This window comes from Accipiter gentilis, chromosome 27 (genome assembly GCF_929443795.1).
Source record: "Accipiter gentilis chromosome 27, bAccGen1.1, whole genome shotgun sequence".
Taxonomy (NCBI): Eukaryota; Metazoa; Chordata; class Aves; order Accipitriformes; family Accipitridae; genus Astur; species Astur gentilis.
The window spans coordinates 7,250,341-7,277,189 of record NC_064906.1 but is presented as its reverse complement, the minus strand read 5'-3'; the positions used below and the strand labels follow the sequence as shown (position 1 = coordinate 7,277,189).

General features: G+C 38.4%; 1 protein-coding gene across 2 annotated transcripts in view; it reads right to left on the bottom strand.

Annotated features, from left to right (window-relative positions):
• Window positions 1-2,844: 2,844 nt before the first annotated feature.
• Window positions 2,845-26,849, bottom strand: part of DOK6 (docking protein 6) — a 266,551-nt gene continuing 242,546 nt past the window's right edge. Inside the window, exon 8 of one of the 2 annotated variants that reach the window (XM_049830463.1) lies at window positions 2,845-7,981. In XM_049830463.1, the coding sequence (XP_049686420.1) occupies window positions 7,842-7,981 (140 nt within the window). In that variant the 3' untranslated portion in view covers window positions 2,845-7,841. The remainder of the gene's footprint in view (window positions 7,982-26,849) is intronic. The other variant, XM_049830462.1, reaches the window with a different exon arrangement.

Genomic DNA, 26,849 nt, shown 5'->3' with positions numbered 1-26,849 from the left:
GAAGACGTTTCCAACACCGACGTTCCTGGGGAACTGTTTTGGGCTAGAGCACAAGACGTGCCTCCGCTGCCATGCCTCGCTGGGATGTGGTGTCAGGGGGCGCGTGGGCTCCGGGTGGCCGCTGTCCCTTTGACATCCAGCGTGAAAGATTCCACCCTGAGGCTCCAGACCCACACCGGTCTTCAAAACGCTAAGCTGGATGAGGCTTTTCACCGCCACGTGAAATGCTGGCTGTTTCTGCTATGACTTATGAGAAGAGGATGAGCAGCCGGATAACCACGGGACAAAAACATCACGAGTTTGCCAACACTTCCTTTAAAATAAAAGAGCCTCAGGATCATCGAGATAGATAGCCTCACCTGTGGGAGCTCAGCACCTACCGGAGCAGGCTGTCACCATGCCACGGGACTCTGCCACTGCTCTGACTAGTTTCTTGACCCTTGATTTATAAAGCTGTAGATTTACCTTACGATCCGTACTACAGGCTTGCAGTTATATACCCCTACGTATAACTTAGGGCATAAACGTTCAAGCTAGAAGTACGACAGGAAATGTACAAAGTTATCTCAGGCAAGTTGCAAAAGAATAATAAGTTTATTATTACTTCCACACTATCCACATTGTTAGCTGGTATAATTAGATAAAATAACTAATATGAATTGCTAGCAGTGGCTGACGTATTTCTTCTAACCTTACGCTTATTTAAAAAGAGAATTTTGTAGTTTTAGGAAAAAAAGTGTCTCAGTGATTCTAAAGCATATTTAATACTTTTCTTGAAAGTTTATTTAATTAGATTGTTACACTAAATAATTGATTTGTAGTATTAACCAGTGAGTTTTATAACATGATTTAGCTTATCATACCAAGATATAGCAAAACAAATACACAGTGTCTTTCCTTTTTTCCTTTTTTTTCTTTTTTTTCCATAACCTTTCTCTATTTGTGCTGATGTCTATATGTGTATTTGAAGAGAGAAATGTATGTTAGGAATATTTATATGTATTAGTCTCTGTTAACACCATTTTTTCCCTCTGAAATAAAACCGTCTGAACCAGATATTATTTTCTTTTAAATTTCCATAATTTACCCAACAATGGTAGTATGAGAGGAACTTTCCCAAAGAACTCTGTGAGATCATTTTGTAATTAGAAGCATAAAGGCTGAGCACCTATGTATGTATTTTTATGCATCATAAATGCAGATGCTGCTTTTATTACCCAGAATTTGATCAGCTCTGAAATATTCTAAATCATATTTTTAGCTGGCTGCAGTAAGTTCCACAAAGTTGTGTGATAGCAATTGCGATGCATTGGGCAAAATACTATTTTTTTAAAGCATCTATATTGCCCAATGCATGTTAGCTGGACTGGTACTTGGTTCTTCCAGCCAGGTTAGGGAAAATGAGCCGAACACTCCTGAGTCCGTTGTTATAGAGCAAGTTAGAGCTGTGAGTTGGATTAAACACAAAATATTGTTCCCAGCTCCTGATAGTCAGAAGTTGAATGATCCGGGAAACTGTTTTGCACTCAGCATGACCCATTGCTATGTGTTTAAATGTCTGCTAAATTCTCCTAATATTTTTGAAGATTACAGAATCTTTTTTTATTTTTTGTTGATATCTTGCCCTATTTTTCACCTCCCTTTTATTGGGTTTCAAAAACTTCTCTCTCTTTCTAGAATGATGTTTTTCAAAGAAGGAAAAAGAAAAAAAGAGGAGCATGTGTAATACTTTGGTAGGAAGTCATAAAACTTTTTTTCTGCATTGTCTGTTTTTCCTTGTAACCATCTTAAATCAATACAACTTACAAAAAGCAGTTCTGGGTATCTCCTGTTGCAGTCTGTCATCTACAGAAACTCAGGAAATGCAACAATTAACATCAACAAGGATAGCTTTATTTTACATAATTTATTCTTTTTTAGCTATAGGAGCAGCAATGAGAATCAATGTTTAACTGCAACCTTTATTTTTGTTACTGGGAGGGAACTGCCAAGACTGCTGCTTAATTTTCTGCTATTTTCTATGCCCATTGCAGTCTTGCTATCATATAATTTAAAAAAAAAAAAGATTGAAAACAATGTGTTGCCTATATTGAAAATGAGGGTTAACTTCATTCATGTCAAATACTGTCACAGGAAAAAAATCTACTGTAAAATGTATCCATTCACTTGACAATCCCAGGACTGTAAGAGAACGTGGTAAATCTGTTTAACCTCATGAGGATTTCTGTACTGAAGGCAAAAAAGCCACAATGAAATTCATTCTTCAGGACTTCCAGTGTGAGATTTAAAAAGATTAACTTCTTCATCTTAGAGAGCCTATTAGATTCTGAGCTTGCATTTAGTTAAAAAGGAAATCTCTTCTCCATTACAACTTGCAATATTCATAATAATACGGACATTTTAAAATGCTTTCATTATATTTAATCATACTTCAACCTCTGTTACTTTCATATCTGTTTTAGCCATATCCATAAAAATCTGTCAAGCTGCCTATGCCTGCAAAGATGTGAAAAGCATCTTTGCAAAGTGACACTTCCATTTTCTTCAACAGAACCGGTTCACCTGTGGTTTCTAATACTTAGGTTTCTAAGCATAATGCCATTTAAATAATTGAATACACAGCACCTTCACCTATCACCTTTTACTGTCTCGTAAGGGCCTGGACAGGGAGCCGAACTTCTTGCTACAACAGGTTAGTCAATATTCTTTGACGTTTCTTTCATTCCACCATATGCCTGTACTTGTTTCCAATATAACACACCTTTTTATCTAAAATCAAAAGTGAAGAGCATTTATTTGTAACATCAAGAACAAACAAAGCACGCTTTATGGAGCGCAAGACTTTATATATGCAGAATTAATATAGCCAACCTTATACCCTTTGATTTTAAAGTTATGCCGCTACAATGCGTTGCACAGTCATTATCTTCTACTTACAAAACGTAGGCAGGCACCCCGACCAGTTGTCTGTGGTGAAAAATATAACATTCTAATATATACAGGTTGTGTAACGAGTTGGTTTGGAAAGAGTCAGAAGTATTTGGATGATGTACAGAAAAATGAAACTTTCCAGTGCTGTTGGACCTGTTCTTGTAAATCAAACAGCAGCTTTTCACACTTTCTCCACAGTCCACTCTATTCTGCATGGGGATAAAAGCCACGTTTATTCCTTTGCAGCAGGTATAAAAAGGAGCTGAAATACACTGATATTAAACACTAAAAAAGAGATTAAGTGGGACACCTTCCTCCTTCCTTTTTAGGAAGAAACAATTGTAAATAATTCTGTATTTCATGCTAAAAGCACAGCCATTCAAGAGACTTCTATTTTCTCATGAAAAACTACCCTGCAGTTTCTAGGTTACCAGATTAAAACTAGTAAATGTGGCTGGTGAGCTAAGTCCGAGTAGAGGTTTACATGCTACAGGGTGATGGTCTTTGTCAGTTCCTAGAGACCAAATATCTCAAAAATCACAGCTCCTCATAGTATTGCCTATTAGGCTGAAGAGCTGAACAAGCATGAGGTTCATGCCTTTTCTAATAAATGCAGTAGAGAGATCTGATTAATGCTCTTTTTTTTCTCTTTGCCATGAACAGGTAAGGGTCTTCACAGACTGCCTGCACTTAGCAACTCCTAAATAAATGGGTGCCTGAAGGCTGTATGTTGTACTTAGATTATTGCTATAGAGACCACTTTACAATACTTTCGACATCAGATATTCAATTTCAAACCCTCCTCCAGCAAAGTCTTGCTAGCTTAGAACAAGACTTGATTAGAAATGTGTTTGCTGCTTCCCAACAGGGTTTCTATTCATGTGTTGTGAAATGAAGTGTTTTCCCAAAATGTCATGGTAGACTTTTGTCAAAACAAAAGAGTGCAGCTATTGTTGCTGTCTAACAAACTTCTTTGGTTTGTCAATACATTTCCAAGCTTTACTTGCTAGCTTTAGGGGGGAAAAAAAACCCCAACAGAAACCCCCAGGAGCAGAATTTTGCATGGACCCGATACATGTGAGCAGCTGGAATCAGAGCCTACCACAAAAAGCAAAACATAAACATTTACTCAGTAAAACAGCAAACTCCAAGTTATAAGATATCCTTTCTTTTTCCTTTACGTAGGCAGGCAAAATTGTTTCAAAGGAATATACTCACAGTTGATTTAAACTGTCAATAATAACATGTAGCTGTTTAAAAAATGGGGCCACTCAAGTACCTTAGTACCATTTAATGGTTTATTACCAGTCTCCTTCAATTTCTCCTTTTCTGCACCAAGTGACTTCAAAATCAAAAGTACCAGCATGCATCAAACTCTAAGATTCACAGTTAAGATATATTAGTAACTATATTTAATAATGCAGTGTGCTATTTGTTCGCAGGGGTGAATATACTGTTATCAAGGGTCATCTTTTAAGAATTTAAATCATGGTTACAGTTATATATTCATAACACATCCTCAGAACCAAAATGAAAGCTATAGCCTTTTATTATTTCTTCTATTTTATAATGTCCTAATGCTAAGTTCCATTTGTACCAGTCGCACCTAATTACCACTGAAGACATTTTTGTTGCCCTCCAACTCTTCACAGCTCATCAGCTGAAAACAGAGAGCTCCTCTTGGGTCAGGAGTAGACGTATTATCTGTGTGCCTTGCACATGAAGAAAGCCGAGACTCGAACAGGGTCCCATGGGGTCCCTGGGCCTATTTAAAGGCCCTTGTAGTCTCTAGGCAGGCAGCTCTACCACGTGTGCCGAAAGAGAGTTTTCCTTCTGGCGGAAGCACTAGGAGCTGTACAAAGTAGTCTCAGTGGGGAATCACTTAGATTATTGACAGGCATATGCCAGGAATTAAAGCAATTCCGTGAAAACAGAATTTTCTGGCAAGCTGTTGGTGCAGTGCCTGCCTGCTTCTCATGGAGCTTTTCTGAGGAACATTTCTGGAAGCTATGCAAGTACACAAATGTTACAGTGATATCATCTGCTGTTCTGGAGTGGCACTAAAGGCAACATCCACTGGCTGCTGAACACCTTTGTGCTTCGGGTGCCCCGTTTTCCTAGATTGTGTTACAGTACACGGTGAAGTTGCATCCTTATTTTCAACTTCAAGTGTGGTTGTGTTTACTCTCGACAAGAAATAGGTTCCCAATAGGTCAGGTTTGCTTTTTGTTGGTTGCGTTCTCCAGCTTTGTCCTGGAGTTCAGTTTTCTGCCTATTGCTACGAGATGGGACTTCACAGATGTTTATAAACATATGAATTGAGTGGGTAGTTGCATTATGTAATGAAAGCAAATTATTTAGTAAAACTCCTATACGTGGCCAATCCCCCCCCCCTTTAATGTGTTTTCTTTGGAAACAGCATCTACATTTTCATTAACTAGACAATATTCATGCACTGCACAGGAAGACAAAACCATCTGTGACAGACAGCAACTGTTCCCCAGGAAATGGAAAGCGCGCACTACATAGATCTTATGCTTTTTATCTAAACAAAGCTAAAGCACTAGCTTTAGGATTTAGACAGGTTCTTATATGTGTATGGGCACTGGAACTATAAAGCAGTTCTGATACTCTCCTGTTTTGCCTTTCCCCCACTTTTGGACTATGTAGAATAAGTAAACATTAAATGACTAGTATTCAAGTCCCAGAGGAAAACAGTTACATGGACACAGCATAGAAATCTGCAGAACACAGTGGAAACTTTTAAAGAAGATACATAATTTCAGGGCAAGTGAAAGAATCGCAGTTGCATAGGAATAAAAATAACTGGCCAGTTCCTCAAAAGGCATGTATTTGGCAAAGCTGCACCGAATTACACCAGCAGAGTATCTATCCTTTTGTATCACATTTTGCATGTAACATTTGCAAACTGGAAATTTCCCAAAACAAAATGTCAACCAAATTTTTTCTTAAATGAAAGTGTGAATGGAGCTTCCTTGATGGGTACAGCTCAGAGAGCACCATAGGTACAGCTCCCTGACAGTGTGGGAGAGCAGTTTTTCCTTTTAGCTCAGCAAAATACTCTCTGTAGGGAGCCGTTCTATTCCTGAGTATGGCAGCACTGTGAGAAGGAAAAGAGGTAGTGGATGAGACAGGGAAAAAGAGGAAAAATAAATAAAGCTGATTGTGGTGGGGTAGAAGTGTTCCATTCAAGCGGATCACAAAGCTTTTTTATTCAGCAGCTGTTCACTGAGGTGTAGAAAGCTGTAATTCTGCAAGGTCTCTTAGCCTGGAAAATGGTTGGAGAAAAGCCGGACATACTGTATCAGTAAATGTTTAATCAAAAGCAGAAGTTTCTTCTGTACTTTTTAATACATATATATATATATATGTGCATATATAAAACAACCCAACAGCACTTTTTCAGTTAAATTATGGTACATAAAACTGATTGTTTCATTGGAAAAGAGTCTATGTATCTCCTCCTTGATACGCTTCCTCGACCTGTCCTGAGAAACAACTAATGAGACGAATCCCTCTGGTAACCATGGCAATTGTTTCACACTGGGAACAGAACACAAGGCTGCTCAGATCATGGCAAGAGGGCACATTTTTCTCCCCACAATTCCAAACATTTCAGGGCATCGCGAGAAGTACATAACTATTTGAATACCACTTACAAAAATCTAAATGTTCAGGATAGCTAAAACTTGTTCCCCACCTACAGGTATGCCTTCCAACTTATTCCCTCGTTACCAATTACAAACACACCTACTACAGTTCATTTTTTAAGGACGTCTTCCAAAGACAGAAAATTTCCATTGAGAGGTACTCTTCCTCCTTTTCAAAGCAAACCGATGCTTGACACATGATCATACAAGATACAATATGCATCTAAAACAGAAATCTGAGAAGAAAACAGGGAAAATCAAAGTAACGCTGACCAGAAAGACAAGACCAGAGCTCAGCTCTACCGTATCTGGCACAGCCGTGGCACAGGCGGTTGCCAGCCAGGGATGCAGCCCGCTTTTATTTGTCTGAAGAACAGTTTTCCCGCTTTTTAAAGTTAGGTTTGCAGGCGTGGTTACCTAAATAATTTGCAAATAAGAAGACTTCGTGGCAGTTCTGAAGACAAGACTGTGCTGCTGATATGGACGTTCACAGCTCTCAGGGGTGTCGTGAGAATTGCGCGTGTATTATTGAGGGATGAATTTGTGCCCCAGGAATTTAAGATTAGAGCCGTACCGGGCAATAACCTTACCTTAACACATCAAACTCTATTCCCAACAAACCGTATTAGCCTGCTACTCCAGTTATCTGTTGGCGTCTGGCTCAAAAAGCACCCGACCACCCTCTAGGGTAATGAGCGAACTCGCTTGGATCTGAAGGCGACGCCCGCAGCGCCGACGCTGCGTCTCGAGTCGGCGGCATTTCAGCGACTCCAGCGGGAATCAGCGGGCTGCGGCAAGGACATAAAAACGTTACGGGTGAAGATGGACCGGCCTGCTGGTGGAGGCGGGTAGGAAGGCCCCGACGTCGGACGCACCGTCGCGATGGAGCCCCAGAGCGGGCCTTCTCCGGTCATGCAGAAACCTTCACACCGACACAGCTTCGCTCGTTTCCACCACTTTCTCACAACACGAACGCGTCCCCCGCCACCCCCCGCCCCCCGCCCCCCCCTTCCTTTCTGAACATATCAACAAAAGGAACGGCAAAATAAATAAATAAAGACTTAGCCTCTGCTTCGGGGAAGCCGCCTCTCCGGGTTTCCGCGGTGGCGGCGACCCGGCTGGAGCTGGTTGGCATCAGTTTTCACAGCAAATGGTGGGTGCGGAGGGGGCCAGCGGCTCCCCGGCCCTGGCGGCAGGCTCCAGGCTCGACTGTCTCTCTCGGCCGGCCGCCCCCGGCTGTCATTGCACCAGGCCCGAGCCGTAGCTGAAGGTGTAGCTGCTGGCCAGCGAGAGGGACTGCGGGTGCTCCTCGCCCTGCTCCGAGGGGTAGCTGGGAAACGTCTGCGCCCGGGACACCTTCGCCGAGCCGAGGCTGCGACCTGTTGGGGCAGGGGGACACACACACACACGACAGGGACACAAAAGATGTAACCGGGCTTTGAGTTTTAATTTACGTGAAGCCTTTCGCCATGGATGTGGACTTCTGGGGCTGCAGAGGAGGGTTTTGGCCCCTGCCTGAGGGCACACGTGGGCAGCGGATGCCCAGCGGAGGCGGAAGGTCACAATTCAGGGTCGGAATTTTTTTTAAATTGCAGACTATCACATCTGTATATTTGCTACTCTATAAATCTCAGTTATATTTGTTAGTTAGAGCTGACGAAGAACTGATGCTCCTCTTTTTAATCTGAAGCACTGCTCAAGTGGTGGAAGTAATGCCAGCAGTTTCAAAGGGATTTGTCACACAAACGCTGCTTCATGTCCTTACTGTCTTTCAAATAGGGTGCCAGTTTGTCAAGTAAACACAGTATCCTCATCGTTTCAAAATGAGCTGGAGGTGGGATATGGTCCACGGGGCCAAATACTGGTTGGGAAGAGGATGTGCGAGATGTTTTCTCAGACGGGCTTGTGAATCTCATATAACCATGGCTTGTTCACTCGCAGCCAGCGAGATGGGAAACCATGTGTGAAAAGCCATTAAAAAGCCGATGACCAAACTCAGAAGATGACTCCTATGACCCGATTCTGTAACCTGATCATTTTCCTATCTCAAAATTCCCCTTTGAAATTGAGATTTAATTAGTAACAAAAGGTTAATTTCCAAAGTGCACCTCTGCATGCAACGTATATCCTCTGTCTTTTTAGGAATGTATATTGAAGCCTGGATTTAAAATGGTTTTGGATAATGCTTTTAAAAACATCTTTAATACATGTATTGTATGTAGGAATGCAAAATCATATTTTTCCTCCATCCGCAGAGATATTAAAGAAGAGCTGTAACAGAGTATAGACACAAGCACCAAAGAACTCGTCTCTCGTTCAAATGTTTCAAAACAGTTCGCAGCTTTCTAGAATGCCCCAGTAGTACTGGAACCAAGAATGATGTTCACCAGATTTGGCAAAACTTTGTCTTAACTTGTATTTGGAAAAGTTTGGCTTACCAACTGCTTCATGAAAAAAAAAAAAAGACGCCCCTCGAGATGAGTCTTTCAGAGCAATACTGGGACCAAGAGAGAAAAAACCCACAACTCAGTGAAAAACAGAATAAAAGGTACATCTCAGTGACACTGCAGACAATAAAACTAGAGACTGAATTCCCAGTAGCATGTTAATGGTCATAAAAATCCCTTTCATAGCACGACCAAGCAGGATGAATTTTGTATGCATATTTTTACTATTCATTCACTGGGTTAAATTGACATTGGCTAGCAAAACCTGACTGAGATGCCAGGTTTAAATGTTTTCTGCTTCAAGAAGCTTTTGCACCAAACTGAATTAAAATGTATGGTGGCTGTGATTTCTAAGCTGCAAAGCAAAAGCACTGATAATACATTGTTTGAGAATAGTCTCAAATGCTTTATTGCTTTGACCAACTTTTAACCATGATATTAAGTGAGGCCTTCATGCACTTTTACTTTTATTTGGGATTTGCATCACAATTACTGTTAGATTTTTTTTTAATTTAATCCAAACCTAAACATAGAAAATTGCACCATTGTAGGTTTTAATTTTGTGTTCCAAATCTGTTTTTTTTCCTTCTAAGGACGTAAGTGCATGTTTTCTTTTTGCCCGGAAGCTAGAATCATACATATTTTAAGAGCCATGGGGATCTGCTAATCCAGCCATGTGATTTGCTATGTAAAATTTTTCTCTTAGCAAAATAAAGATAAATAAAATATGTCAGGGTACCATTTTCCTCCATTCTCTTGATGTATTTCATCCAAAAAATGTAAACCACACAAAGAGTCCCCCCACAAATGAGCAGGGGTAAACACTTGCCAACCAAAGGAGTTCCCTAAACTCAGGCCCATTTGTATCATGTACTGTATCTCATATAATTAATTTTGAATTCACTGCTGTAGAATAGTACAGCTTCAATACCGTGATGAAGAGTGCCCCTACTAAACTAATTTCTAGCTAAGGTATTAAGATAGTCTCTTAGAACATAGAAGATGAATTTGAACCTATTAAGGTTAAAAAGGAAATTAAATTCAGGTCTTCCATTTCCTGGATGTATGCCTCAGCTGCCAGCACATCCCTTAAAGTTTTTTAAAAGAAAACTTGTAGCTGCTAAATCTCACAACAGGGCTGTTTTTAGCCATTCTGTAACCAAAGGGGCTAACAAGGATAAGTGACCTCTTCTTCCCTGACTGCTAGGGCATGTAGTCAAAGAGAGAGAGACAGACAGATCCAAAAGATTAAAAGACACACTCAATAGAGCCAAAAAAATCTAAGACACTTGGTTGAGGCTCAAGCTGAACAGTATGACAACAGTCTATGGAAATAATAACAAAAAGAATAGAGGATATCAGTCCAAATGAAAGGAGAAAGCTATGGGTAAAAGAGAATTTATGAGTTCAGGAAAGAATGGCTCTATGCAACATGTTTATTTTTGACTTACATTTTTTAAAAAACAATGAACTCTATTAATATATTTAAATAAAATGAATCAAAAAACAATGGTGGTAAAATAATGAAATAGTCCAATGGTTCCAAGTTGGCTTAAGACTTCTAAGTGGTAAATTTCCAAAATTTTGGGTTTTGTTCAGCTTTTAAAAAAAATTTAGTATATCCCGTACTGGAAATTCTAAATGAAAATAAGTTCTTTTATTTGCATTCCTACTAAATATTATTTTAATATTCATACAGCTGATCAGCCTGATGGAGTCTTAGATATTGCAGCATCTCCACAGTTCTGCTTTATGTCAGCAGTAAGGATTTTGAAACTAAAGATACAGGAAAAGGTTTTGCAGTAAAGAATTTAAGTTCCACAGCTTTCGAAGGTTCCTGATTCCATAGTATTTTCTGTGTCATATTTGGGTCTTAAAAGGTTAAGAGAGAAGAAGAAGAATGCTGTTTGTGGGTTTTGCAGCTCTTTGGTACCACAGCTGTTTTCAAGAATACAGAACTAACTCTTCTTTACAGTTCTTCTGAAGTCAGCATAAGATGAATTTGATTAACACACACTTCATGACCTGAAGACACCAGTAGAACTAGGGGAGGTTTTTTTTTTTCCTGTGGCTTACATAGGAATTTTTTTTTTTTTTTTTTTAAATTTTATTTTATTTTATTTTTTTCTTCTGTTCTAGGACAGGACCTTGGAAGTATTATTCAGCCTACTTCATCCTTTATTTAAATTTACTCTCAGGATCATGGAATGCAATGAAGCTGTAGTCCAAAGCAATTAGGTATGAATGATTCATCAAGATAATTTAATGTAACCTGGCAAATTACACCAAAATTAGATTTTTCCTGATCTTAATTATGTTGGAAGCAGAGGCAGTATACACAAGGATCTTATTTCATGGCATGGTGCTTATTTATAACAATTCTTTAGAGTAAAAACCCAACGGTTTCCTAGTAACAGCAGTGATTGATGTACATGTAAGTAGATCGATCACAACTTCTAAGAGAAAACTTGCAGTACTCAGCTAAATGAAAAGAAAAAAAAAAAAAAAAAGAGATCCAGGGATAAGCTTTAAAAGCTCTCTTACTGCTGCTTATTGGGAGATGTTTCTCTCTGTTTCAGATTCAGAATTCAAATTCCTAACCAGAAGGCAGGTGCCAACCCTTTTTCTTTTCTAAATGAAAAAAAGATCATGCTTTTCTTTTCCAAAACAAGAATTCAAGGGACTCTCTCATCTGATGTTCTTTGGTTAGAGCACTCATCTCTGATGTACAAGTCCTGTGTAAAAATTCCCCTCTGCCTGTGGGTAAGGTTTGGACATCACACTTTCTGTAATGGAAAAATCAGCTGAAAATGTTCCCTTTCTCCTCTCTGCCGGCACTGCTGTTCACTGTCCCTCAGCTGTGCCACTGCGACTGAAAGGCTGCTTTGTAGACTGAAGCACTTTGGTCATCTGGTTTGCAAGAGCCCTACAAATCGTTGTACTGGCACAGCCGAGGAGCAGGAACAAGCAGCCAAGGGTAAGAGACGGCAGGTTTTGTCTCAGAGTGGCTTTGGTGTCAGATAGTTTGTTTGGGGAATGACTACCTGTGAGCAATATGCAACCAAATGCAGGAGAATGCTATCACCACCAGACTACTCACTTCTCTGATGCAGGATCAGTTTTGAAACTCTGTGACTAAGCTCTTCTAATACAAGATCTAATGTAAGTGTACATTTTTGCAGTACAATTACTGAAAATTAATAGAACCAGAGACTCCTGTGTTTCAGCTTCTGTTGCAGGCCTTTTAAGTACCTCATATTAGATAGTCATTAGGTAAAATAAAGAAACAGACTTTTGCAGCTGCACATCAAGTTTTCATCTGGCGTTTCTTAGCCTCTGAACAGATGACTTTACAAAAAAATTATGTTCTTCTAATGCGGTTTTACTTTTCCAGGTAATGATAATAAAAAACTTTACTTTTGAAAATAAAATTTGGCATTTCCATTCCCAAGATTATGAGCACAAGATTGAAGTCATTAAATTCAAGCCAATTGGATAACTTTATTAGTATTAGGTTTTGTACTTGGGAGTGCTCTGAGACTTCATGAGGACATGAGCTCTATGATTGCTATAGATGTTTCTATAAATGTTATAGAAAAACACGGTTGTTCAATAGAAATTTCTATGAATCAATCAGTGCAAGCTCAGACCAAATAAAGTGAATCACATGTTCCATTGTAAAGCAATCTTTTCTCTTCAGAAACATTCACTGGAAAATTCTGTTGTTCACAATAAACAGAACAGTCTGGAAACCAGTGAAACAGAGATGATGAGGTTTTATCCACCAAGGATGGTGCAAGGGGGTGGAAAAAACCCAATTAGCTAACAGATGTTTCAGGAATGAAATGTTGGTAAGAAGGAGTTAGTTGCATGTTGTTTCCTCACACAATTCTCACCGGGCAATAAAGGCAGCCCTTCAGCCAGAAAAGTTGACAAATCTAGTACCAGCCTTTAATCTAGATTTACGTTCTCTAAGGACTCTCCCAACAGCAGTGGAAGCTCCTATTTGTACCAGAGGAGGCCCGCAGATTGTACTGAGGATATGGTTTTGATGGGGAAGTGTATCTTGAGGTGCTTCAACCTCTAATATTCCTTGCAGCATTTTTGTTAAGACACAGGACAAAATGGGTAGCTATCCACTGAAAGCCCACTAGGGAAAATGAAACACTTACTGCAAGAAACTAAATTATTATGACTGCTTATTTCAGATGGAAGCTTTTATCCTCTGAGAGCTTTTGTTGCAAAGAAAGAGACTCCACATTTTATTCTGGATAAAGAAAATGTTCCTCAAAAAAACCCTACTACAATCTCAAATCAGTTAAGTGGCTATTATTGCATCAAAAAGGATACTTTCATTTAAGGCAGAAAATAAATGATTGCTGTTATCCTATTTATAAATTTATACTGGTTAAAATTCTGCCAGCAATCTGTATTGAATATACAGTGTCTTCTATTGAGCTGTTGATGACAAAGCAGCTTTTCCTTTTCTGCTGTTAGATGACTGGAATAACTAAAGCAAAGTTTCAGAGCAGGACAAACTGCTACAAAGCAAAACATTTATTTTGCAGTAACGATGCAGTTGGATTGGAAGGGCATTAATTGGTACAGCAATTATTATGCTGTCACTCACAAAAAGATGCAATGGAAGGGAGCAGATGGAAACTGAAAAATAGCATAAACTACATTACTGCATATTGATTTCCATATACTTATTGAAAGTGAAACTGTGGGCCTGTTTCAGTTCCAAATAAGGAAATACAAATTTTCACTTGAATTTAACTACGGTTGGAATTAAAACTCCAGGAAGCACAGCTGGGCTCCAACTTTTACATTTTCTAAAATAATTTTGGTGCTCATTTCATCAAATATTTATCTTTCTGAATGCAAAATTAATATCAGGAAACATAATTTTTGAGACAGATTTTTAACAAAACAGTTTAGTTTTTTCGTTAGAAATAATTTTGAAAAAAAAAAAAAGATAAAATATATAGGAAACATATTGAGAGTGAATGGGGTCCACCTCCCTCCCCATTTTAAACTATTTCTTTTTTATTCTCAGTTAAAAAGCATTTTAGTTTTCTTTAGAATTTGAAATGAAATTAGTAATATTTTTTTTTTTCCCCAGCATCTAGATTAGTAAGTATCTGAGTAGAATATACTTGTTACAGAACCCTATCACTTCTCAGAATTGGAAGACTATTATTTAGCTTCAAAGTTTTTGGCATTGTCATCAAGTTGTCCTCTCAAATAGAAGACATTTTACGTGTGCATGCAGAAAAGATTGCAGGATTGGCAGTTTAAAACCCATAAATTTACAATATGTCAAATTTTTGAGTCTTAAGGAACAAGTTTTCAACATTCCAATTTTGGCACAAGAATGCTGGAGTTTTCTGAAGGGTACATTTACATGTCAATATTTTGAAATGAAGAAAATGCATGTCCTTAGGGTTTTGCAACAGCAATAATTGTTTCAATACCGATGAATAATGTGAAATGCTTGTAAACATTATGTAGAGAAAAAATGAGCGTTATTTCACCTATACCTCTACCTAAAATAGCAAGTGTTTAAAAGCAGCATCTTGAAGCACATAACTAAACCTAGTGTATTGACTAAAGGTCAGGTTGGTTTAATTGAGGTTGTGTGTTTCCAGATAGTGTTTTTAAAGACTTGTTCTCCTATTGCATTTAAACTGTATATTACCTACTTAGGCTGTCACAAGCTGATGTAGCTCCTGGGGTAGAGATACCAGAACATCAACCACATCTTTCTCAAAGATGCATAGATTTACCTTGCCCTCTACTTTTAATTGATTATCTTTTTCCATTGGAGATTTTTTCTAGTAATGCATCTTTTTATTCACAGTACCAGCTTTCCACGCCTCTGTGTTTATAAAGGGAGGAGACATACAGAAACACCAGTTACCCAACATCTCTACCTAGGAGATGGAAAAGAAAGTTACTTACACGTCTCACATTACCCCGTAGTCTTTCCCCTTTCTGCCCACATTCCTGCAGCCAAAATATGACACATATTCGGGAAAAGCAATTGATTTTACATATTACATCTCTTCGGCTTGTGCTCTTCTATTTGTAATACATAATTGTATGCCTGCATGCCTGAGCTACAGCAAGATTAAATAAAAGAAAGTATCTGACTGGAGTAGCGATTTTCTTTAGTTCTGTACTCTGAGCCAACATGCAGATAAAGACAGTAAGCTTGTACTTAGCTTTCTTATGTTGTCTTCCATATACAGACTGCAGTGGTCCTTACAGAGGTTAATTGATTTCATCTTTACAGCTTTTTACGCTTGCGCTAATGTTGCAATATGAAACCAGCCTCCTCGCTCCCTCTGTTCTGAGTCCAGCTCCTTTACTGTGCCAACACAGTCGAAGGAGGCATAATCATGGTCTCACTTAACACAAAATTAGGCTAAGGTCCAACTTTGCTTCAAAACAAACAGAATTTTCCAGATGAAAACTCTCAGAAAGAAGGGTTTCTGACTTTGGTTTCACAAATTCTACGGAAGTGAAATTTTCTGCAGTGATACTTTCAGTTTATTGACTCTAGAGTATTTATCAGGGAACCCTGATAAGACTCTAAATAAAATCTTGAATGAGTGCCTTAACAAAGCTACCTGAAAAGGCTGAGTACTTTGTACAAGGCGGCTAGCATCCCTGGCTTAATTTGTCCTTTCAACCACAGACTCAGTCAACCAGAAACTAATATAAAACATTTCCACATAAGTTGTAAAATTGCAGTTTATTATGAGGATAATTACTCTGTTCCTGAACTTTACCCCTGTCCAAAGTAAAGTAAAATTATTTCATTTACCATAGACATAAATGGTATGCCTAAGCACTAAGCACTTTTATACAAAATGCAGGTAGCTTCCTTTTCCTGTTGAAGCTCAAAACTTAATGAGCTATTTAACCAGAAACTTGATGAAACTGAGACATTCCATGTTGGTAATACTAAGGAAAGAAAAAGAAAATGGTAGAGGAGAAATTCCTGCAAGAGACAATTTATCTCACTTTAAGGAACATTTTAATTGGAGAAGAATGCTGACAAATGATAAGTCAATGGCAAAATGCAAGAAATAAGAATGCTCTGATCCTACGTGCATATGGGAAAGGCTGAAGTGGAGGAAGAGAAAACAGCTAAGGAAAACTCCCATAAGAAAATTATTTTCGTCTTTATAGTTATTTGCGTCATGGGGACATAACAAACCAACAAAAGGAAACACTCGGAAAAATTACCCTGCTCCTGGAGTAACTGAAAAGTAGGAAGAATATAAAGCTAGTGAAAAAAGAAGCAAATGTGAAAGATAGATAAAATTGCGTGGATTCAGTTACTTTGTCTCAGGTAATGACTTTCTGCTGTATTTAAGTAGCTAGAGCTACACACTTTGCCGTGTTCTTTTGCTTTTGATTCCTGTGCAGAGCAGCAAGTCATTATGAGAGTCAACTGATTGTTGATCTCTGTGCATAGATTTTGAGTATCATTTTCTTTTACATCCTTGAAAATTATATCTACTAGAGTAATTTAAAGTAGGTAGCTATGTAGGCAATGTTATCATCTTGGTTTACCAATTTGTTAGCTCGCTGTTCACTTTTCCCTTCCTCAAAATGTTTTTTGTTGCATTTTTACTACAGCCAAACTAAATGCCCAGCCAAAACAGGGATCTTAACAGATATCTTGTTAAAAAAAAAAATCAGCCCTTAAATCTGTTACTGATTTAGGATGAAGCATCTTACTAAAAAATGCAATGCAAAAATGCAAGTTTATACACTGCATATCACTGATGATATGGAATATCTCACTGTTAAATATTTATTGCATTTCAAATCATGTTGACCTTTCCCCTTGGATACAGTATTCCACAAAACACTATACAGGCCTCATGCAATTCCACTGATACTACAGAGGTGAAGTGAAATAGTGAATGTCTCATTTCATATTAGAGTATCTAAAGCAAAATAAAGGAAAACATTACTTACACCGACAAAAAGTATATGACATGGAGATTGTATACTGCCTTTGAAAATGGGATGCTGCTGGAGGCTGATTGATCAGTACCGTTCAGTCTTGTGGCTGTTATAATGTGTGGCCAGTATTTCCTGGCCCGGTAGTATTTTCATTATAAACACTCTATTCACAAAGATTTACAACTAGCCTATAAAAAAATTGCTGTAAAATGAAACTCAGCACATGAGGTCTGAAGCCAGGGAGCAAATTTGGTCTGACAGGATGGAGGGAATATGTTTTTCACCACAATTTTAGGTAAGTAAAATACAGCTTTGATTGGAAAAAAAATAAAAAGAAAAAAATTGGCAGGCTGTATTGTTTACATTGCTTGACATAGGAAAAGATGGGGACAAAGGATTTATGCCACCCCAAATGGATACCTATTCTACAAATACTAATTTTAAAAGACAATTTTATCATGTAGTTATAATGTGAGAACTAAACACATATAAAATATAGTCTAAGACACTCAGGTTGAATGCGATGATACAGCTGAGCCCTTCCTTTGGCACTCCCAGGCAGTTTCTTTGCACACCTTAAGAGCCAGGGAAATAGGGAGATAAAGGGTAACAAAACTAAGCCTTATCAAAACCAACCAACCAACCAAAAGAGCAAACCAAACTCCAAAACATGTGTTAACGCCTGTTTGGCTTTCACTGTGGAGTCAGATGTGCTCTGCTTCTGGGCTGTGCAAAGAAAAGGCAGGAATGCCTGGCTGTTGAAAATGGTTATGGGGTGTAATTGGACCACTCATTTTAGCATCAGCTGTGTCTTAGATGACCTCAGCAAACTGTTGCACTGCAGTCTCAGTCCCATTTGAGCTCTGCTAGCACTCCTCACTGCACAGAAGCAGCAAAATTCATCATCTGTTTTGATCATATCTTTCTACCTCTGATCCAGAACTCAGAGACATCCCATTACTGCACTTCCCTACAGGTATTTCAAACTGTAGGCAATGTGCTCCAAAGACAGGAAGAGTTCTTGGACTCTGGTAAAACGTCTTGCATTCAAGGAACTTTGTATTTATGGTGTAACATGGGGAATTAGTCTCGTTCATGTGTATTTTGCTGGGAAGGGGGAGGAGGGTGGTTTGTGGGAGGTAAAAAGATAGTTCCCAGTTTAATAAAATGAGTTATTTAAACTGACTAAAGATTTTCCATGATATTTTTTTCTGCCACCAATGAACAAATTTCAGAAAAAAATAATAGAACTTACATTAATATATGCAGGGATGAAACACAGCTTTTAGAACTTCTACCTTTCAAAAGCTGTTCTATTTTTTAGCCATGCATTGAAAGCATTTATTAAACCATTTGTTATTCAGATTTAAGCTTTCTATGAAATAGCTTTCTATGAAATTGTCCTTAGAAATATTCTTTAGAGGTCCTCAACATTATTTCAAGCTGCAACCAGACAGTAATAGTAGATGCCATATAAAAGTGAAAATATTGCATTAGCTGATAATTAGCTCTCTGGCAATGATTAAAAAGCTTCCTCAAACACTTGAAGACAGGAAGAAACACCTCTCCAGCAGTTCTAAAGAAGAAAGGACAAGTTGTTTTTTAAAAAAAACCCCAATTTGAAATTATAGGCTTTTCTTAAAATGCTTGCAGTCTCAAGTCTTATTAATAAAGTTTATCTAAAATGTGAGGTTGCTCTGAGTTTCTTTAAAATAGGACTTCACCATTTACTATACCTGCTTAGAACAACTTAAAAGGATAGACTGAATTACTCAAAAACTGTAACTACAAATTTAGGAATGCTTTGATACTTTTGCACTAAATAACAAAGACAATCTGCTGAGTAACATGCAGTCATTAAATACGTTTGTAACTTAAAGATGTTTCTTAGACTAAATGCATCACTGGTGCTAACTCAATGAAAGTATGATGATAGCTAATGAAAGCATGATGATAGCGAATTATAAAGTTACAAAAGTATCGCAGAGATACACTTTTCTCTCATGCTGGAATTATTCAAAAGTGTGTTAAAACCTTTCCCTCTTCCTGCTATCATCTTTGCAGTGAAAAGTCATCTTATACACTTCTGGGAGTAGAAAACCAGCAGAGAGTTTTGAAAAGGAGCAGTAAACCAAACAAGCTTATACACACAAGAGGGAATCTTTCTGTTTAAATGAGTCTTATTATGTGCTCAATGTCTGTTTGTTAAGATGAAGTTGTAAAGCTCTACCAGAAAAAGTAATTAATGTTTTTCTAGTAAGGAATTTTGCAGGCTACCAATATGCTATTGTAATTTAGGATTTTGAGTGTATTTTATATTTCAGAGAGGAAACTTAAGCTGAGATTGAAAAGACTGACTAGAAGAAACTTCTGGTATTTAACTGGAGATCTTCCCATCTCCATGCTCTCTTCACTGTCCAGACTGAGAATATTTTTTTCCATGAATAAAGATTGTGTTGTATTTTTTAAAGTTAGTTTAGTTATGACCATTAAACTTGCCACTTATCTTTAGTTAGCCAAGTATACTCTTGAGATAAACTGACATGCATTGATCTGAATTGGAAATCAACTTCTACAGTTTTCAGATGAGAAACGTACACACGGTACACAAAAAAATACAGAAGTAGATTTTATGACAGATACTTGAGGTATATTTTGAGTTTGCAAAATTCTGTAACTAATAGGAAACTGTATAAACTTAATTTTGGGGACAGGTATGTCAGATCTCCTGCACATTTCCATGCCTTCTTCTGGGGCGTTTGGTAGTATCCACTGCAAGTGGTTGAGCAGTTTATTAGATGGATGTAGCTCTAATCCAGCAGGAAAGTTCCTAAGTAAGGTCCTTCCCAAAGCTTGGCTTCTGTGCAGGCACTGAAGGTGCTGGGAACAAAGGAAAGGTTTCTGTCTGTATTGAGTGTAATGGCACTTTGAGCTCTTTTGTTTCTTGCAGAGATTACATATATAAAATATGTGGAAATAAGGCAGTTCACAGAGGCTAAACAAATTATTTCCCTCTATTTTTTTCTCTAAAATAAAGAAGTTTATTGATTTTTAGATTATATAAGTTTAATTGGAATAAAGTAGATGCCTGAAACATCAATGAAGCACTCAGAAAAGTTAATCCATTTTTCATTACTCTATAAATAATTTCTACTGACTGTAAAAGCCTTCAATTACCCACCAGGAAATAAAAAACAATGGTTACAATTCACTGAGGGATGCAAGTGATGTTCTTTTGCTTTTTTAACCTGAAAGGAAATTCACTGTGATTCAGTGTGAACAAACTGTCTCGTTTCCATCAGCCTGGTGTAAAGCTAGAGGAAATGAGTGGAGGTAAATCTTGTAAAGGTGTGTCAAAGTGCTTGATCTGCTTGTGTCTGGAGATGGGAGGAGTCCCTTTTTCTTTACTTTCTTGGATGACAGAAGAAACAGCTTTAGTCAAAGCACTTATTCCTCCCCCCCGCCCCCCAATAAGCAAATAAATAATTAAATAGAATATCAAAACCAACAGTATTAGTAAGACACACTGAAATTACCACCTACGTGTCTTCTCTCTGGAAATCTGTTATTAAACCTGTAAATATCCTGCCCTGTGTTTTGCCTTTTCTGTTCCCCAGCTCACTGAGGCTGGTTTTTTTGCTGGTATTCCTTTTGTGGCCTCTCAAATCACAGAAGCTGTAAGAGCAGTGCAGCGGCGGTCCCTTCGACAGCTTTCCTTAATCCCAGCTGCTGGGAAGAGAGTCCTGACAAAGCCCCGTGCATTCTGGCAAATCAACTGACTGATCTGCTGAAGGGGTAGAGAACTATCGACTCTTAAGTGACGTTCATTCTGCCCTCTCTCACTGCCTATTAGTTAAGTGTTACTAAAGAAGCCAGGAAAAGTTAAAAAAAAAAAAAAAAAAGTGCCCATAGCACAAGGCAATAACCAGCAATCACATTCAGAACATGACATGTACGAAGTAATTATACTTCATACAGACATTTGGAGAAAAGAGTGTCTTACATTAAAGCAAGGCATTTTCCTGATGGCGATTTTGCCGTCGGCTTTGGGTGGGAAGAGCTGTAATGCAGAAGTTAAATTCATTACGAGTGTCTGTAGTCGTAGTATACAGATAACAGCTGATGAAGTGAACAAAGATGAAGCTCACAGGATGGCTGAATGTTAAAGATACTGGTGTTGGGTAGCAGTTAACTGAGAGCAAGACAGATGGCATGGAGCAATCAGCAGTAGAAGGGAAAGAAAAGTAACATAAAGGACCCACATCGTAATTTCTAAATGAAATCTGGGGGATTTCTTGCATATGGCTAGAACATCCAGTGCTCCAGTCATTTTTGGCTATTGGCAGCCACACAGAGTGGCCTTTTGTGTATTGCTGCTCAGAATACACCAGGACACAAAAGCGACTAAACCCAGCATTGCCTTCCGCCACCATGGCTTGCTGCTTTTTGTGCTACTTCTTCTCTCAGTGCCTATTATACCAGAGCAGTGTATAACGTAGAAGCATACAATGTGAGATGGTATTCTTGAGTTATGGTACTACTTCTTCATGAACACTGCAAAAATTATTAACTCGCAAGTAAATTTTTAGGTTTATTAGTACAGCTCTAAATGGAGGGAAAAAATTATTAACTCGCAAGTAAATTTTTAGGTTTATTAGTACAGCTCTAAATGGAGGGAAATAAATAATAGAATACAAGTAGCTTTCCAGCAGGACAAAAATGGGAATTTAGAGAGCTGGAAATCAGCTGTGATTTAAAAGGAAGTTAAAGTATAACTTTAGCAGAAATAACTCTGAAGGTACCATATCTGATGAAACATGATGACATACTTTTACATTAAGGCAAAATGGCAGCTTGCAAAACTGTGTTGTATAAGGTACTGGCTCCAGGTTGCAAGAGCAAAGCCAAACTAAAATTAAACATATATATCCTCTATTTTAAGAGCATACTGAGGACAATTTTAAGGGGAAAAAAAAACCCCAAAAAATACCTAACAAAGCAATTTCATAAAATAAAGAAGAAAGCAAATGGCTTTTTCCAGTTATTTGCAATTTATCTCTTTATAGCTTCCTCCTCCCTGGAGAAATAATAATTAAAGATCAGTAATTGCGAGGACTTTTACTCATCACTTGTTAAACAGAATAAAGCAGTACTGAGGAGTCCTTAGCTGAGTCCTCAAGCTGAGGTGTGAGATAACTCTCACAGAACAGGTACGCTATTAACAACAAAATAGAAATGATTTATGTCACAAGAAGAACAAGAACTAAAATCTTTTATGTTATAGCTCACACCAGTGATGACTGCACCATCCTGATTACTCAGGACACTGGTTCTGCATCATAAAATCACCATATTTACATCCCATGGCTGGAACTTGCAGTTAAAATAATTTTCTTTATATAGTCTTGCAGCTGCAGACATCAGCACTACTAAGGCACAGAGGAGGGAGTATTGTATTTTTCTTGGAGAGCTTTGTCGCTCACAAGATGAGAATTTTGCATTCTTTTAAGATTTTATATTGTTCTTCATGAGTGGGAGAATGGGATCCAGGTAACAGTTAGTTACTTCACTTTTGTTTCTTTACAATGGATATTTAATGAAATACAGGTATGGGTTTAGAAGCCTCTAAAATAGCTCAGAAACTGAGGTACTAGCTCAAAATGTCAGCCAGTCAATACTCAGTACAACAATCCCTGGCTTCACAAATTCACTTTGAAAAGCAAAGCAAAAGTAAACAAACATTTCTGCCTTTTTAGAGAGCTTCATGAGAACAATCATATGCTAAAAAAGGAACTTTTCTGGGACGTGGAATCTCTCTGTCCATTTACTTCAGAGTATAATCAGGAACTGGATTTAAAAGACAACTGGGGAGCTATCTGAATTTTAGAAGACATTCAGACCTGCTGCTGAAGGCTTTGAGGCCATATGTTTTGCTCCTATAAATGTGTTTTTCAGAAGATACCTGGGGATTTCAGTAGAGGCAATGAGCAAGGGGAGAGAGATCCAATTTTTAAGTCTTCGGTAGAATGGCTAAGTAGCAATGATTCAGGCAACTGGACCACCATGATGCATTACAAAACCATCCTATCACTATTAAACTGTTACTTTAAGAGCAAAAATAAGGAAGCAGTAGCAGCAAGGAGCACAGTGAAAAATGTAACGTTACTGTTTCTACCAGCTAGCTATTATTCTTCTTCATTTTAAAAATTAATTGCCTTGAAAAAGCAGCAGAGATGTGTCACAGTATCTTAAATTTCCTTTCCCCCAAAAGCAAAGAAATCTAATTTGAAAAGGAAGAAAAGAAAAAAAGAAAACAAAAACCTCTACAGCACATGCTTGCTTTTTTGAACTTGAACCATGCAAAAGAAAAAAAAAAAGATGTAGTATCTATTGCGCTTGGACGACAGCACCTTTGCAAGAACTGGGGAGGATAAGGAAGTATTATCTTAGTATTTTAACTTTGAACCAAATAAAGGAGGGAAATAGCATTCTTCACTCAGTTTAAGAACAGAGGCCCCATCTGACAGAAAGCATTTCCTCCCTTCCTCAAAGTAGAATGTGATTTTTGCTTCACTGAGTATCGCCCTTTGATCAGAGACATTACATCTACTGTAGTCGCTTCTGTGATTTTGCACAAAATCCACCCTTTTCAGTTGTTTTAATGCCCTATTTTTGCCTAACAAGAACCTTCTATATATACATATATTTAACTTGCCAACTAGAAGCTAGGAAACCAGTGAGAATAATTTCAAATTGTGAGCAACACCAAACCACCAGCTCAACCCACCCGTGATGTAGAAGGAACAGGGCTGGGAGGTTTCCAGCTTTCTAATCTTTCTGCCTAGAATGTCATACAGAGGCTAAAACACTCTCTTCGTTATTCTGTAGTAACAGCAATCACCCTGCTACCTGCTTCACTCCTCGATGCTCAAAGGTAAGGCACAGGGACGGAGTACAGGCCTTCTTAGTGAGACGGAGAGAGCCTCTTCAAACAGAGCCTTTTCTTGTTTTCCTCCCATTAGTATCCCCTTGTACTGGATCTAGCTCCTGCCTCACTAGAAATGATGAGAAAGCAGAGGTATTGCAGTAGGACTCGTCTCTAAATGATGTACATATGCAAAGGATAGGGGGGGCTCGGTGATGATTTTTTCAAATACTGCTGGCTGATGTATTTCTTTGAAGTTTGTTCCCTGTGTCTCTCTCAAGTCTGCTATTTAACTTATACCTCCCACTATATACAACATTTCATATTATTAAGTTAGAAAGGTTTTTTTTTTAAAAAACAAAAAAAACCCCAAACCCCCAAATATTTCCAGATGCTAGTCTTTTTACAAATAATTTGAATTTGCATTACTGTTCATTTTAGATTACAAAATATTTATATATTCAGCGGTTCCATGACATGGAGGAGTAACCTTACCCCTTCTGGCATGTGCAGAGATTTCTTTGCTTATTTTTGAGAAATCTTTTTAACAGACTTCAACAGAATTCAGAGATTTTGCTCTGATAAATGAGAGACAACGGGCATTCTGCCACTTGTGTTTTGTTCACCTTAATTGAATAAGAATTGAAAAATTGGTCAATGATGAATGACAAAAAAAGAAATACATTTATTTTTTAAAATTTGGAGAAATAATAATTTTGATATTAAAGTAAAAATACTATTTCTCATTTCCCCCCCCAAATATTCCCAAATCATTTAAATATTGTCAAGCAATAGATGATGGAAAACTATTTCTGATGAGATGATCAGATATAAGTGAATTTTCCCAAGGATTCATACAACCCCTATTTCCGTATTTCCATATCTTGTTTTTTATCTTCATCAGCAATATCACGCATAAACATTTTCCATTAAGTATTACAGAATGAACTGCAGAAAATGTATAATTTAATATCAAGAATCTTAAAAATATTCTAGTAGATTTTGAATATTTTAATTTTTACTCTTTCAGTATTTTTTGTCGTGGGATTTATTTCTATGTTGGATTTATTTCATATACCCAGATCATGTCTCAGGTAAAAAACCCTCTTTCTCTATTATGTGTTCCTCAAGTGCCCATATGTTTAAAAGGGGACTTGATAAAAAAGGATGCTTTATAGAGCATATACTAAATATTATTGAGGGAAATGACGAGAAATATATGGAAGTATAGTAAGCTGTGACACACCGTTAACCATTTTATCACCTGTAATGTGTCTTGCTGGACTCCTTTGGCTGTTTACCTGTCTTAGAAACTTGAAATAAATCAATTTTTTTAAAGTGGTGCTTTGTCAGCTGGAATACCATTGCTGCTTAAAGGATTTTAAAATCTTAGCTCCATTCATCACTGCTGCTGTCGTGTCACAGCACTTAGCAGAACGTCCCACTGTCATATGAGAAGTTAGCACACCTGCTGAAGACTGTGAATATTAATTAACTGTATTACAATGCAAATTTTTTTCATGCACCAGAAAATTGTATCATTTGGATATAAAGCATCTGGATGAGAACGACCTGGTCCCACCTGAAAAGCGGAAACTTCTTTTCCCCAAAAGATTTAATTTCCTGATAAAACAATAGCGTATTATATTTCCCATTCTGTCGTACTTTCTGGCTGACTGAGTTTTGCTGAAAAATAACTAGCCAAAATCCCTGTTCTGGTTTAAACGGTCTTGATGAGCTGGATTAGTTTTTCTTCTACCACCACCGAAGCAGAGCGCAGCTTTCTGCGCGCCCAGGCATCACTCCCATCTCCATCACTGTTCCAGCCATCAGCTGCAGCCAGGCAACTCCACCTCCTTCGGGAGGACTGCTCCCGAACGCCACAGAGATGACTTCTGCGTTTTGAAAGCAAAGGCCGATTTTGGCCCTAGCCCCCTCCATCCCCCCCCCCCGAAGGCTCGAAACCTCGTCTTGCTGCAGTCACACCTGATTACCCCACGCGCGCTGGGGTCTGTCGTGCGCAGCGGTGACAGCCAAGTGCGGGGCCAGCGGGATAAAAAACCCCCTCAGCCTAATTCAGTAATTTGGGCTCCGGCTGCAGCTTCCCAAAGCAGCCAGTTTTCCTTCCACCGTCCACTGCTCCTATAATTGGTGTGACATTTCATTTCTCCTTTCGCTGGGAGAAGACACTCGGGCAGAAAGATCTCTCTTCCAGCACATGCCTCCGGCCCCCAGTAAAAGGGCAATTATGCTTCATGGTTCAGGGGCTGACACCTTTTCCAGGGTGCTCAAGAGCAACCTTCCCCTGCCCTATCGCTCTGCTGAAAATGAGACATGATGGAAAAAGAGAGCGAACGCCCTTGCTGCAAATTTATGCTGTCAGGTAGTTATAGGCAGATAAAACCTGCTAGTCACATAATTAGGTATGATGCCCACGCCATCTCTCCCCACCCCAAAACCTGATGCCTAAGCAGAATTGCTTGCCAAGTATGTGGCACGTAGGTTTAACTATTTCAGATAAACCAGAGGCGTCCATGGATTAACGTTGCCCTTCTAGGTTAGAAATTGTAGCTCTACTGCTGTGTCTCCCTATGTCACGTCTGCTCTTTGTTAGTCCTTCAGGAATGGGACAACTTATGCCGCCGTGGTTCTGTTTCATATATTGCCACATGTTCGAATTTCTGAGAGTTGTCACCTCTATTTCACTTTAGAAGAAACCTCTGTCTTCAAACACCACTGCAAGGGACTACAGAAATTCTGTAAACAGAGTTAAAATGTTGACCACAGCATTAGCAAAGATATTGTAATCTCATGAATTAGATTTCAGTCATGAGAAGATTTGTTGGATATGAAACTGTAATAGTATTCTTTTTGCAGCAGTCACTGGCT